The sequence below is a fragment of the Sinohyriopsis cumingii genome, chromosome 4, assembly GCF_028554795.1.
Source record: "Sinohyriopsis cumingii isolate HCF-2022 chromosome 4, ASM2855479v2, whole genome shotgun sequence".
Classification (NCBI taxonomy): Eukaryota; Metazoa; Mollusca; class Bivalvia; order Unionida; family Unionidae; genus Sinohyriopsis; species Sinohyriopsis cumingii.
In genome coordinates, this window is record NC_142964.1 from 84,686,073 (window position 1) to 84,699,733 (window position 13,661).

Genomic DNA, 13,661 nt, shown 5'->3' on the forward strand with positions numbered 1-13,661 from the left:
CAGAGCGGTGTAGCTAGACTGAGTACTTTCGTGTAAAACAAACTGAAATAGGTAATAGTTATATCAATATTATATATATATATATATATATATATATATATATATATATATATATATATATATATATATATATATATATATATATATATATATATATATATATATATATATGGATGGGTGGGTGGGTAGGTAGGTAGAGAGATAGATAGATAGATAGAGACAACTATCTATCTATCAGCTAATACAGACTTCGATAAAAACAAAATTTGTAATTAACGAAATTATAATTCATGAAGTGACTCGAATATCCTAACTCTGTCAGAAATATTGTTCTATATTCGAGAAATGTATACTATCTCATGGAAATGCACATAAACTACAAGTCATGGTACTTATTATGCACAACTATATTTGACAGGAAAATAAGTTGTTAAATCATTGTAGAACAGAATTTACTTCACACTTGCTGACAACATTTCACCTTGCATTTTTTATACTTCTTCTGGACCTATTGGATACTTTGGGAAAATGCCTAAAAAATATGCTAACTTCTAGTCCGGGTATAAATCTAGCCATTGGCTTAAGACAAGATTTCTTAACATCCCAAGAATAGCACTTAAAAAAATAAATACTACCTTCATTTCCGGAAAATGGTCGAACACAAACATTTTGTATTCTGGCTCCATCCAGACTTCGATCCCGCGCTTATAATTGTACATTTCTATAGCCTGCCTTCCTCCAGGAAATGAATATGGTTGGAATCTGGCCACATGCCCTATATGAGAGCACGGAACATGGATCAAGCGTCCTCCACACAATGTTACCTGTAATGCAAATGTTTTATCAAGTAGAGTGTCACTAGGTGGTGTTTTGAATTTATTTTATTTGTTGGGGGGAGGTGTCTTTCATCTAGTAAAGAAAGTTGGATTCTAATAAAATGTAATTATGTTGTCCGCCATGTTGAAGGGAAGACTAGTCTACACAGGAACTTCGACAGAGTTTGATATCAAATATTTTGAATGACACAATACTCAAACGGCATTCACCGTTGCCTTTGATTTTCCAGGACAGAAAGCATAAATGATTAATACATTACTACAATTCTGTTCTGTACCAGGGAACGTTATTTTTTATGCATATCTATACTGTATGTAGAATTTTTTCATGATTGTAGATTGTATTTGGGAATTTTATAAACAACATATTACTTAGCTAATGTTTGTCTTTTAGTGTAGATTTTATTTTAAGATAATAATCACTTTTAGATAAACATATTTACTTGGATTTGAGTTCAAGACATTAGTTTTTCACTGGGGAACTCCTGTTCTACCTGATGTTTGTCATGTTCTTTATGAAAATTTAAGTTAAAGACCTAATCGTGTTTAAAACTTCGAATGTTCTAGAAATGAACCTTTGACCCTCATCCCGATCCTCTTATTGTGTCTTAGGTTTTATATTAAGGTTATTTACATCAGAATCATTTGTTTCTATCTTAGCATCTATGATGGAGTCACTCTTTTAGTTTTGTTCAGTTCACATTTGAGACGATTAATTTATTTAAAGTATTCATTGGAATTACAGTGTTCATTACTACATTCGGACTAAGTCACTTTTTTTGGATAATTATGAATTCCTTTCGAGATGTTTTGGATTATATCAATGCGCATCAACACTATTCCAGGCTATGGGTACATCAGTACATTCAAGATTTGAATTCATTCGGGATACATCTATAATTCATTCGGAATACTCTATCCTCTTTGGACTTGTAAAAACGGAAAAATAATATTTCTTGAATTTTACAAAACTTGATGGTTTTCCCTCGTTTCTCTTACTTAGTTTAAGACCATAGAGTCGTAACAATTTTAATAATGATAGAGCTTATCCACATCGCTCCAACATTACGAACAATGGATGGTAACACTATATGCTGCAAATGAGTCTATAGCGACTAAATAGCTGAATTAGCTACTTGCAGGGACTGATCGGTAGTATGAAGACAGGGACTTCAAACTAGAAGTTATTAATATCAGGTATTCTGAAATAAGAGACACACTGGTCCGTCCACCTAATTCTCGCCCCGTTGTATATAGGCTGTCATCATTCGTATGCAACAAGCAAATAAATATAGGATATAATTTAATGCTTTCAACGACAAATTTCGTTCTCATAAAAGTAATTTGGATAAAGTGGTGCATGAATGTTGCCCCAATCTAACATAATGTATCGGAAAAATACCAGTAGATATTTGAAGCGATTTTGTATACCAGGCAAAATACATTTAGGAATTCTGCGTCGATTCTGAAGGCTACCAAAATTTAACTGTTTACTTGGATGTCGGTATTTGTCCACCCCACCCCACCCCCGAAAAAAACACCAACTTTCTGATGGGGAAATCAAATGACACTATGGGAGCGTAAGACCTTAAAACTCTTTATCCATTGTGTAGACAAGCCCTACAGTTGCTGTTGGCGCGACATGGATTATAGATTGAATACTCCCGTGTACAGATGTTTTTGCGTAGATTACGCAGATTGTATCAAAACAAATTTACTAAGAAGTATAATCTATCCTTAACTGTTATAGGAGTAATGATAAACAACAAATACAAATGCCAAGTTCATTTACTTGCCTATTAATAATTTGCATTCTTTCCTCCCATTGTTTCAGTCCAGTTTCTTGCTGAACGTTATGTTGATAAACATTGCACACAAATGTCAGCTGGATATGTCATGCAGTTAACATTATATATTGTGAATGATTTAAAGAGTTTTAGAGGCATACATAAGAAACAAAACTGCCGCAGACTACGCGGATTATAGTGTCTTAATTTGTTGAACTCGGTTGCAAGAATATTTCTGATTCTAATAACGCGACTGACTAAGCCTTTCGACTTCGATGATGCACATTGTCAATATACATGTGCATTCATGTTGTCAAATGTGGTATGCACAAGATTGCTGTCATTGAAATCCAAAGATATTCGTTCCCGGAATGACAGAGGCATCTTAGAACCGTGCATATTTAACGAGATTCAGAAATCTCATACAAGTCTTATATATCACGAAAGCAGATAACTTCCCATTCAGCTACTTTCACATGCACAAGTAAATATGCTGACAGTTGGAGCGTTATGTTGCAAATATTCTAAGCTAGACAAAATTCCATCAATCTCAATGAACATGCAAATTTGAGCTTGTTGTTGTTGTTGTGGGGCAGTGATCCGTAACGGAGAGCGCTTTAGACCACTCGGCCAGTCGGGGCCCCAATTTGAGCTTGTAATCGAAATAAGTCATAAAACCCCTTTCATAAAAGGTCTAAATTACATTCATATATATTTACCCGAGCAGTTTGAGAGTAGTCGTGCAGAAAAATTCAAGTGATCGTATTTAAGCAACCTGATATAATGTGTACAATTGCATTTGGAAACTTAGTATATCGTAACAAATCTTGAGAGGCAGGAAAACAGATCACACTGTCACATTTTCTCTTGTTATCTTGCTCGGTTTTGGTTTGATTGAGTGTCTTATGGCATAGCAACTCATGAAGGTTAGTTCATGTCAATTAATAAATCAGAGTGAAATGCCTTGCTCTGTGACACACTATCCTAGCCGATCTTGGATAATCCGATGGTAGGATTCAAAATCCATACCCCTTCGGTTGCGCAACTAACATGCTAAACAGTGAGTCACGTCCGGGGTGAGGGACTAACTGAGGTGAATGACACATTCTCTAATCATGATCGATATCTGGGTAAATTATCGTGGAAATATTTCAAATTTGATCCTAATATCCTCAAGATTTGCAAGCAATTGGAGGAGCAAGAAAAATTATATCGCATGCATGGGCTAAGTATAGACAACGCAATAACACAATGCACTCGAATTAAGACTGGCGTATAATGAGGACTCTTTCTAATATAGATGTTTCAATGAACTAAATAATCGTTGTTTCTGTATTAATAGCTTCATTTAGCGCGTAGCGAGGCAGAAGTAGGATATAGACAGGCCATGGGTTGCTATATAGTTTGTGTTTTTTTCCTTCTCTCGTCAAATTTACATTAATGTGTATAGTTTTATTATGGATCAAGCGCAACCATTAACAACAATAAAGTACATATCGGAAATGATATGTTTAACTTAGGATGTCCTATTGAATTTGTTAAATTGCAATTCTTTTCTTTGTCTGCTAGTTTCCTTGTTGTTGTTGTTTTGTTTATTTATTTATTTTTTTTATTTTTTTTTTGTTTTCTGGGGGTTTTTTTCGGGGAGGAGGTGTATAATGCTTTTTTTCATCATTTTCACCAATTACTCATGGACGGCTGCAGGGGACAGGGATCGGAGTAGTTGCATCACCTCGATATTTTAAAACTCCAGTGTGCAGTGTGTGTGTGTGTATATATATATATATATATATATATATATATATATATATATATATATATATATATATATATATATATATATATCCACCCAATCCGAATGTGGGATCTTGTCGCTCACCTTGACCCTAAATCCTGAATCAGTATCTAAAACAGTTCTAGTAGATGTTAGATGTATGCATGACTCGGACAAAGGAGATAAGTAATGACAACTTACCAACACTTCGAGCTATTAAGTGAACACCAGTAAAAGTTTAAAACTGGTGCGCTACCCATAAGACAACTTATAAAACGTGTCATACCAGGATGTGCACGACAAATCTTTTCGAAGAGTGATTCAGAACTTTTAGGTCAAACAGCTTCCCAATTCTTCCTACTGCACAAACTATTTAAAAATCGCTTCATAAATTTCACCATCAGATCGGAATTTTGTATCCATGGAAAATGTTTGGGAATATTACTGTGGCGCCTCTTCCTCCGAGCATGCATAGTCCCCGATTAACCAGGGTCCAACCTACCCTCCAGGCCATCTCCAGATTTTCTCCTCCCCAGACTTTCATGCCCTCATCATAAGCTCCTATTTCCCGGAAGTAGCTGCTGTCAATGGCGTAAGCGGCTCCAACCATAACCGTTCCTCTGAAACAAAGTAAAAAGGTTTCTGTAAATGGAACGTGGTACGTGCACTTGGTTACATTTTCCTGGTGGTAATCTTAATTTTTCAACTGGAGACCTGACTGAACTCGTGGCATATTGTCTAGTGCCATTTATGCAATTTCATCCAAATAGTACAATGTACAGGCCAGGCACAGAAACATGAAACGCAGAAACATATTCCAATATAGCATGTTGCCCTCCAATGATCATGAATTTTAAGCTTATGGTCTAAATATATGTGTAACAGACTGGACAGTCATAATCATGTACGGGAAAAAGTGTTATCAAGACATCTTCAGTGGTTCAAAAAAGTAGCTACCAGACAGTAACTGGTCACAAGATTATATATTCAATTGCGATGACATTAAAGTTTTGGATCTGATGAATTGGTACTCAACACATTCTCTTTTTGTTTAGTTTATCTTGATCATGTTTGATTTGTTTTAGTAGCTCAAACCATATGACCTACCTTAGAAAGATAATATAACATTGCTTGAACACAATTACCTATAATCGTGACATACTTCAGGAAAACTCGACTATCAGCGTGGTGTAAATAGTGTCTAGTAAATTTTATGAAACTGCATACTGCATATATATATATATATATATATATATATATATATATATATATATATATATATATATATATATATATACTGCACAATGGGAGCTTTTAAATATCGAGGCAGGTGCAACTGTCCCGATCCCCCTCCCTAACTGGTGAAAATAAATGATGAAAATAAGCACTGTACATCCTCCTATCCCAGAGAAAAAACAAAACTAAGAAACTGACAGACAAACAACTTAACTACAATTTACAAAATTCACTAGGACATTCTAAGTTAAACATATCAATTCCGATATGTACTTTATTGTTGTTAATGGTTGCGCTTGATCCATAATAAAACTATACACATTAAGGTAAATTAGACGACAGAAGGAAAAAAGAACACATAATATATAGCAACTCCTGGCCTGTATATATCCTACTTCTGCCTCGCTACGCGCGCTGTATGAAGCTATTAATAAAGAAACAATGATTTGTCAGTTCGTTGTATCATCTAGATTAGAAAAGTCTTTGTTATACGACCGTCTTAATTCGAGTGCATTGTGCTATCGCATTGTCTATACCTAGCCCATGCATACGATATAATTTGCTTGCCCCTCCCATTACTTGAAAATCATGCCAACCATGCGGGGTTGATATGACTTTCAACCTTCAGCTATACACCTAACTAAGGTGACCAACACACCATCTAGTCATGACAGATATCTGGTTAAAGATGCATCCAAATCTGTTTAAGTCTTGTCAAGCTTTAAAACGGTCAGGGCAAGATTTACGTACAGACAGACAATCAATGCCATAACATACTAGTAATACACTACGTCAAGAAGACGGTACAAAAATCAATAAGGAAACATTGGTCAATACGTTCGTGGCTAAAAGCAACGTTCGAGAAGGTAAAGACATCAAACGACTGCGCAATAAATAGCTAAATTGGGTCGCTGTAATTAGCAATAATAAAATTGTCATATTCAGAACTATAATTTTTTTAAATCATGATTTATATACTTTAAATGCTATATTTGTCATATGACTTTGTATATTTGAACGAAAAGATGCATGGTTATCTTAGTACTGAGAGGGAGTAGTGACTGGATTGAAAAGGGTCATTTAATGACACCAAATACTTACGGGCGGATATCTTCTGGTCTCTCGCCGATTTCATCTTTTCTGAAGAATGTCTCAAAGAATGTGAGGCGCCAGTCAAAGCCATATTTATTCATGTAGTCTTCGTAGTACCTATACTCCAAGGTATCCATCTGTATGTAGTCTAAAACTCCCATAGCAACAGTCTGCCGGGTTTTATTTATTTCCGTAAGAAGAGGTTGCAACCTTGTCGAAAAAGATACCGAGTACAGAGTAGTACTTTATAAGTTTGGTGACATTTCTTTAGTGAAAGAAATATAAAGATGTTTCAGTGAATGTTCTCTATTCGAGCGGACAGGTATCAGCCTTAAATATGTATAGCATAGTAGTGAAAAATCCCCATCATTGTCAAACTGTATGCCTTACGTGGGCGTATGATAAGTGGACTCTGATTGTCATATTTCAGTAATTACGTACATAAATTTTTATCTGTTATTTTATTAATGCAAACATTGATCTGCTTAAAGTGAAATGAATGGTTAAGATAAATAGCCAGATTTTTTCTTACAGGTGAAAATAATTAGGTTTGGGCGCGGTTTATTTGAAGAAAGCTGTGTTTAATATGTAAGGGCAAAGTTTTAAGTCACCCAAGTGCCATTACTTGGTCGAATTTTTCAAACAATGTTGAAAATCGAAATTGGTATATATATTTCTTTGTATAAGGCCACTTAAATGTTGGATTACAGTCCAAAAGTCCTGCGAAAGTTATCGTGCGTTAATGAAATTTATGATGATCAGACGGATGTAAGGAACGTGACAGGTGAACACCGGTAGTATTATTTGCTTGCTTGATAGAATATAGCGGTGACAGAAAAACAATAGTCGATTTATTAACTTTTGTGCTTTGTTCATCTATTTACACTTGCTACCTTTATGAGAGATTGATCTTCAGACTACTTGTTTTTCTTCCAATGTCATAGACTTGCCACCTGTTGTGTATGAAATTCATTTACAATCTGACTCACCGGTTTAAAATATTTCTTTGTAGTTCGAAGATTTTCAACAATACTATGGAATAAACTTGTGCAACAAATTGAAAACATTTATGCTCAGAAATATTCTTCGTATCAAGCAGCATCTTGCTGTGGTCATCTATTTCTTGTGCACGTCATTTACATTTAGTATACTGTCATAGCTAAAGAGATACGGTATGTCTTACCAATCTATATTCACTTCCATGTGGCTGTCGAAAAAGATTACGGCCTTTCCAGTTGAAATTTTCCAACCTTCCATACGGGCTTTTATCAGTCCAAACCTTTGAGGAAGTCGAATTAATTTAATCAGGCCATTCGGAAAGTGAGTTTTCAGATATTCATCCAGATATCCTTGGAGTTCCTCTGTAGTAAAAAAGAAAAGTAATGAACTGTAATTTTGAACAAGAAGGTGTTGACATAAATATATATATGCCGACATGATTTCAGTCATGTTTTTTGTTTCACCTTTGTTCAAACTGTGGAAAAATATGTTAACGCGTTCATGCAGATTTCATTTGAAGATTTGGATAATCAATGCGTTGAAGACACTGAATGAGATTCTTATCATTACCACCATTGCTTCTTTCAATACTTTATTGTTTTCGTTTGTCTTCTTTTAATATGATTGGTGTTAAGTGTTATTACCAGTCATTGGTTTTCCCATCCCAAACCAAAGGGACCGGAGCAAATCCTCCTGTGAAAGGATGGATTTTGGATTTGACCTACATTCTTCGTCACGAAAGCAAAAGGCAAAATTACCCGGATCTTGATATAGAGGCGATATAAATGTTAAGTGTTGCCTCATTAGAGCCAAAGCGGAGAATAAGTGTTTCAGTTCCTATGTATAGAACGTAGCGTTATTGATACAATTATAAAGATGTTGCCAGGACCTGTCATCTCACGGATCTCTAAAAATTTTGGATTTTAAGGCTGACATAGCAATAACAGCCACGTCGTCAATGGACGTGGTGAGTGGGTGAATTGTTTCTCTGCACAACGGCGTATGTATGCCCACTGTATTGGTTTAAGATGCATATTAGCCTTGTTTTTAATTGACCAATGAAAAGGGTTTAGAAGATATCGACATTTTACAAGTCTGTATATCAATTAAATCAGTTTAATTGAAATCGCTAACATTTCTACGTTATAGTGGAATCCATGTGTGGAAGGAATGATGGAAAAAGAAACATGTACTTCTGAATTCATGGATCGAAATTTAATATTAGTTTCTCATCTCGATGATCAATATTAAGTATTCTGTTCGAGTTTATGTGCACCAGCTGTTGATCTCCGTTGAAGTGTCTGCAAGTATACATGATAGAAAATAGAATTTATCAACAAATCACAAAGTGCATACATCAAACAATTGCATGTACAGTGAATTTTTTTTGGGGTGGTGGGGTGGTGAAAGAGTTGTCGGAGACCAAGGACATCGATTCTCCCGAAGATAATAAATGATAAAAACAGTACTTCCCGAATATACCTGTAAATCAGACTTTTCTTCTCTACTTACTGAAACATATAATTTTACTAAGGCAAAAATGGGTAAATAATTAATCAGAATCAATTGTCTTGATTTGTAAGGTCAAACGAGTACCCCAACAAGTATCACGCGCAGGTAATAGTCCATGAACGTCATGTCAGCCTCCCGAGGGCTTATAATTAGCGCCTTTTGATTTGGACAGTATTTCCCAAGAAAATTTGTCTTTCCTGCTAATTTGGCTTAATCAACCAACAACCTTCAAATCAAGAAGACTGGATTATTGGTTGATAGTGTCCAAATGAATCAGACAAAAAGCAGTCAAGAAAAACAAACGAGTTCCCCTTCTAAATGACAAAGAATTTTAATTTATTCAAGATCTTTTTTATATAAAAAATAAAGGTAGAAATGAGTACGAAAGAAATAATATAAAAAGGCAATGTTTTTTAAACAAATTTTTTCATAACTATCTTGCGTTTTGTTAAGGTTGATAGGTTTTAATCTTTCAATGTCTTCGAACGCATTGATGCCGATGTGGTCGTATTATAAAATAAATAATTACTTTGCAAAAATGCATGAGCGGGATTTAAATGCCACTGTGCATACTACTTTAGAGCAAAGGCCAACCCTTGTTCTGTTTGATAACGGGATACAATCTCAACCAACAGGAAATTAAAAAAAATTCCCAAGATTAAATAGATAGAAGTAAAGAGCAAAGATAACGGTGATATATGTTAAACATGATTACGTGCGCAAAAGTTGAACATATTCTGAGCAATTGTTATGTGTTCTTTGTGTTTGACGAACTTGCGGCATGAAAACGTATTGAGGGGTTAAATTTTATGTCAAAAAACCAGTTTGATATTACACTAAATATTAAAATATAGTTCAATGTAAAGCAAATAAAGTGAATTAGTCTAAGCTGTGTATATTCAATATGTCGTTGTAGTTTTTCAGTATTATCGGTACAGTAATAACAAGTACACGAGAACGTACATGAATGTCACTTGAAGCAGAAATTCTCAACAGGAAGTGAGTAGTCAAAGACTACAATGCGGGTCAATACTACATTTCCAGATCGTTGGTCGATATCTAACATTCAAGTGCTACCTTAGAACACGCAAAGGCCTCACACATGTTGCTGACTATAAAGACAGTCATTTCGTAACATTTTGGGTTGATTGGTTAAATCATACAAAGTTTACGTGCCACACAAGTAGTCGATCTATCTAAACGTAGACTTCGATGTTACGCGTACATGTAAAGCCAGCTAAGTTCAGTGATCTTTTCTGTCAAACCGCGGTATGCTGGTTGTTCTTGTTGTTGTTGTTGTAGGGTTTAACGCCATTTTTCAGCACACGATAGGCTATACATGGCGGCCAGTATTAATGGTGGAGGAAGAACCCGCGAAAACCCCGGAAAGAACCACCGACCCACGAGAAGCTACTGGCAAGCTTTCTCACATACCCACAGTAGCCAAATCCGAGACTCGAACCCACGCAGACAGAGGTGAGATGGCAGTGATCCGTAACGGAGATCGCTTTTGACCACTCGGCCACTCGGGGCCCCGCGGTATGCTGCAACGGGTAAAACTTGTGTGCATGGAGAATATAAATGATACAAAATAAACTAGGCCCTCATGTATAAACAATCATGACATTATATTTTTACCAAAATAGAATATATTCTGACACGCATGCTTCTTACAGGCGAACACGCTGACTCGATATTCTTTATTTTTTTTTCTTTGCTGCTTTTTTCACATACAGAGGTCAGATAGTAAAAAGTTCATGAAGTCCACAAGCTTCAGACATTCTGTGCAGTTTATACCATTATGATAATCGTCAAAAAGCACAAAAGAAGAACTCGCATGGAAACGGTAAGATTCAGTTCAGTTCACAATTGTATTGTCATACGAATGTACAGACGCATGGAGTACATACTGCATATATTGCTAGGTTAGCAAATTATATGCGTACACCTTCAAAACGGAACTAAAAAAGGAAATCAACAAAAGCCGGAATCGAGAGGATGGACAAATATAAATAGTCTTTTCAAAAATACTGTAATAATAATAATAATAATAATCTATCTCTTATTTTAAACGCTTTATATATATATATATATATATATATATATATATATATATATATATATATATATATATATATATATATATATATATATATATATATATATATATATATATATATTAGCAAGTGTGCATATTCCTTTCTGATTGCTTGAAGCTAACAATTGAATGCATTTATTCATGGATGGTTTACATGTAAGTTAGTATATACTGGACACATTAAAAGAAAGTGATATTCAATATTATGGTTGTCACAAAGTATACCATATCTTTCACTTCTATCTACTAAAGTGAACAACTGAACGCGCTTATACGTTGATGGTTTGTCCCAGACGTACATTTTAAGTAATAATAACAACTTCCATATCCCACAGTTTATTTTAGCAAATTATGACAATGCTTGGCTTTAGAGAGATTCTTACGTTCACTAGCTTTGTGGTTTATGGTTACACAAGAATTTGAAACAATCATCGAGATGGAAGTCAGTTTTATGTTTATACAGAGACAATTTATCAGAATTGTGTACATTTTTCTTCCAGTCTAATATTAAAAATTATGTAACCATTTGTTCAAAGCTTGGAACAAACTTGGAGCAACTGACAGAATCATGAAACATCAAAACTTTACCAGACCCAACTTTTTTTAAAGTAATTTAGGAGTGCAACCTATTCATTATATTATTTGATTCACTTTCACTAAATAACTACCTATATGCAGTATTAAATAAAATATTTACAGCATTTTAAATTCTAATTCAATACTTAATTAACTAACTATAAGTATTTTGGCAGAATTATTCCCTCTACATTGTGTACATCGACGTAGGAAGTAGACACCTTTACATTTAGAAAACATTTTTAAAACTTTCGTTGTACACGCTCAGTGGAGTCAACCTGATGGAAACCCTCCAAAGCTAAAACTATATATTAAACGTTGATTAACTTGTGTATTTTATTTTCAAAGTACAGTTAAGAATCAGATAATGTTTATTGAGCTTGATAACATTTTCCATTACAAAAAGCAAAACTGAAGAAATTAACATTTTCGACGATATAAATATTGTTTTGGGCAATATTCAATACTTTGTCTTGTCTTATTGAAACACATTTTCCAAAGATCATAACATTAAATTTAACCAAAGGTAATATAAAGATTCAATCTTTTGCAATGATCATGCTAATTGTTCAAGACCTTCTCTAAACCTAGATCTTTTCTGAAGAAAAAAACAAAACTATATCGTCAGTAAGAATTTCCACTTCGTTTCTGAAATACTCATTCAAATGATAATCGATTTTTTGCAATTTATTATCGCTTTTTTGTAATTACATTATCCGTTATTTGCTGACCTAGTTCTTCTATGATTGTTACACGGTCCAGTAAATCATTTCCATAAGTATCTCGTATAAAATCATTCGCTTTCTCATACTTCCTTTTGACTGTACAAAGAATTGAAATGTTGGGAAAATTGTTCAGGTGAAATGCTTTATAAGTCAAGTTTGCTTTCTTATTGTAATTTCGATATTTCATGGGATTATATTTCTTAAAACTAGACAACACATGTGATAATTTCGTTTTGCAATGAAATATTGGGAAAATTGTTCAGCTGAAATACTTGATAAGTCACGTTTGTTTTCTTAAGGTAATTCCGATATTTCATGGGATTAGAATTCTTAAAATTAGACAACACGTGTGATAATTTCGTTTTGCAATGAAATATTGGGAAATTTGTTCAGGTGAAATACTTGATAAGTCACGTTTGTTTTCTTAAGGTAATTCCGATATTTCATGGGATTAAAATACTTCAAAATAGATAACACATATGATAATTCATTTATACATTGGAAATTCGCTTTTTCACACACACACATTTCTTATAAATATTCTTCTGTTATTAAACATCGGTTAAATATCCATTTCTCTCCAAATTTTACCATATATATATATATATATATATATATATATATATATATATATATATATATATATATATATATATATATATATATATATATATATGAATGTTTTGTGTGTGTATGTGTAGTTTATATATATTCCTACATTCACCATACTTTTTTTTATTTGAATCTATAATCGGTAAAATGAACACTACCGACTTTTTCTCATGAGTACTAAGATCGGGTTATCAGTATATATATATATATATATATATATATATATATATATATATATATATATATATATATATATATATATATATATATATATATATGAATAAATAGAGATAAACAGTTTTATTAATATTTTTATTATGTATAATGCACATTTAAAACAGATATAAAAGTATTATATCTTGACATATTATCGACAAATGTTCAATATTTCATCAGAACTCAATTTATATAATA

The 13,661-nt window shown here is 33.7% G+C and overlaps 1 protein-coding gene across 1 annotated transcript in view; it reads right to left on the minus strand.

Moving 5' to 3' along the window:
- LOC149801577 (polypeptide N-acetylgalactosaminyltransferase 13-like) overlaps positions 1 to 13,661 on the minus strand; it is a 95,736-nt gene that overhangs the window by 38,418 nt on the left and 43,657 nt on the right. The window contains exons 3-6 of the mRNA XM_089955807.1: positions 7,909 to 8,086; positions 6,735 to 6,935; positions 4,900 to 5,017; positions 636 to 824 (exon numbers count right to left, since the gene is read on the minus strand). Of these exons, the coding sequence (XP_089811933.1) occupies positions 636 to 824; positions 4,900 to 5,017; positions 6,735 to 6,935; positions 7,909 to 8,086 (686 nt within the window). The remainder of the gene's footprint in view (positions 1 to 635; positions 825 to 4,899; positions 5,018 to 6,734; positions 6,936 to 7,908; positions 8,087 to 13,661) is intronic.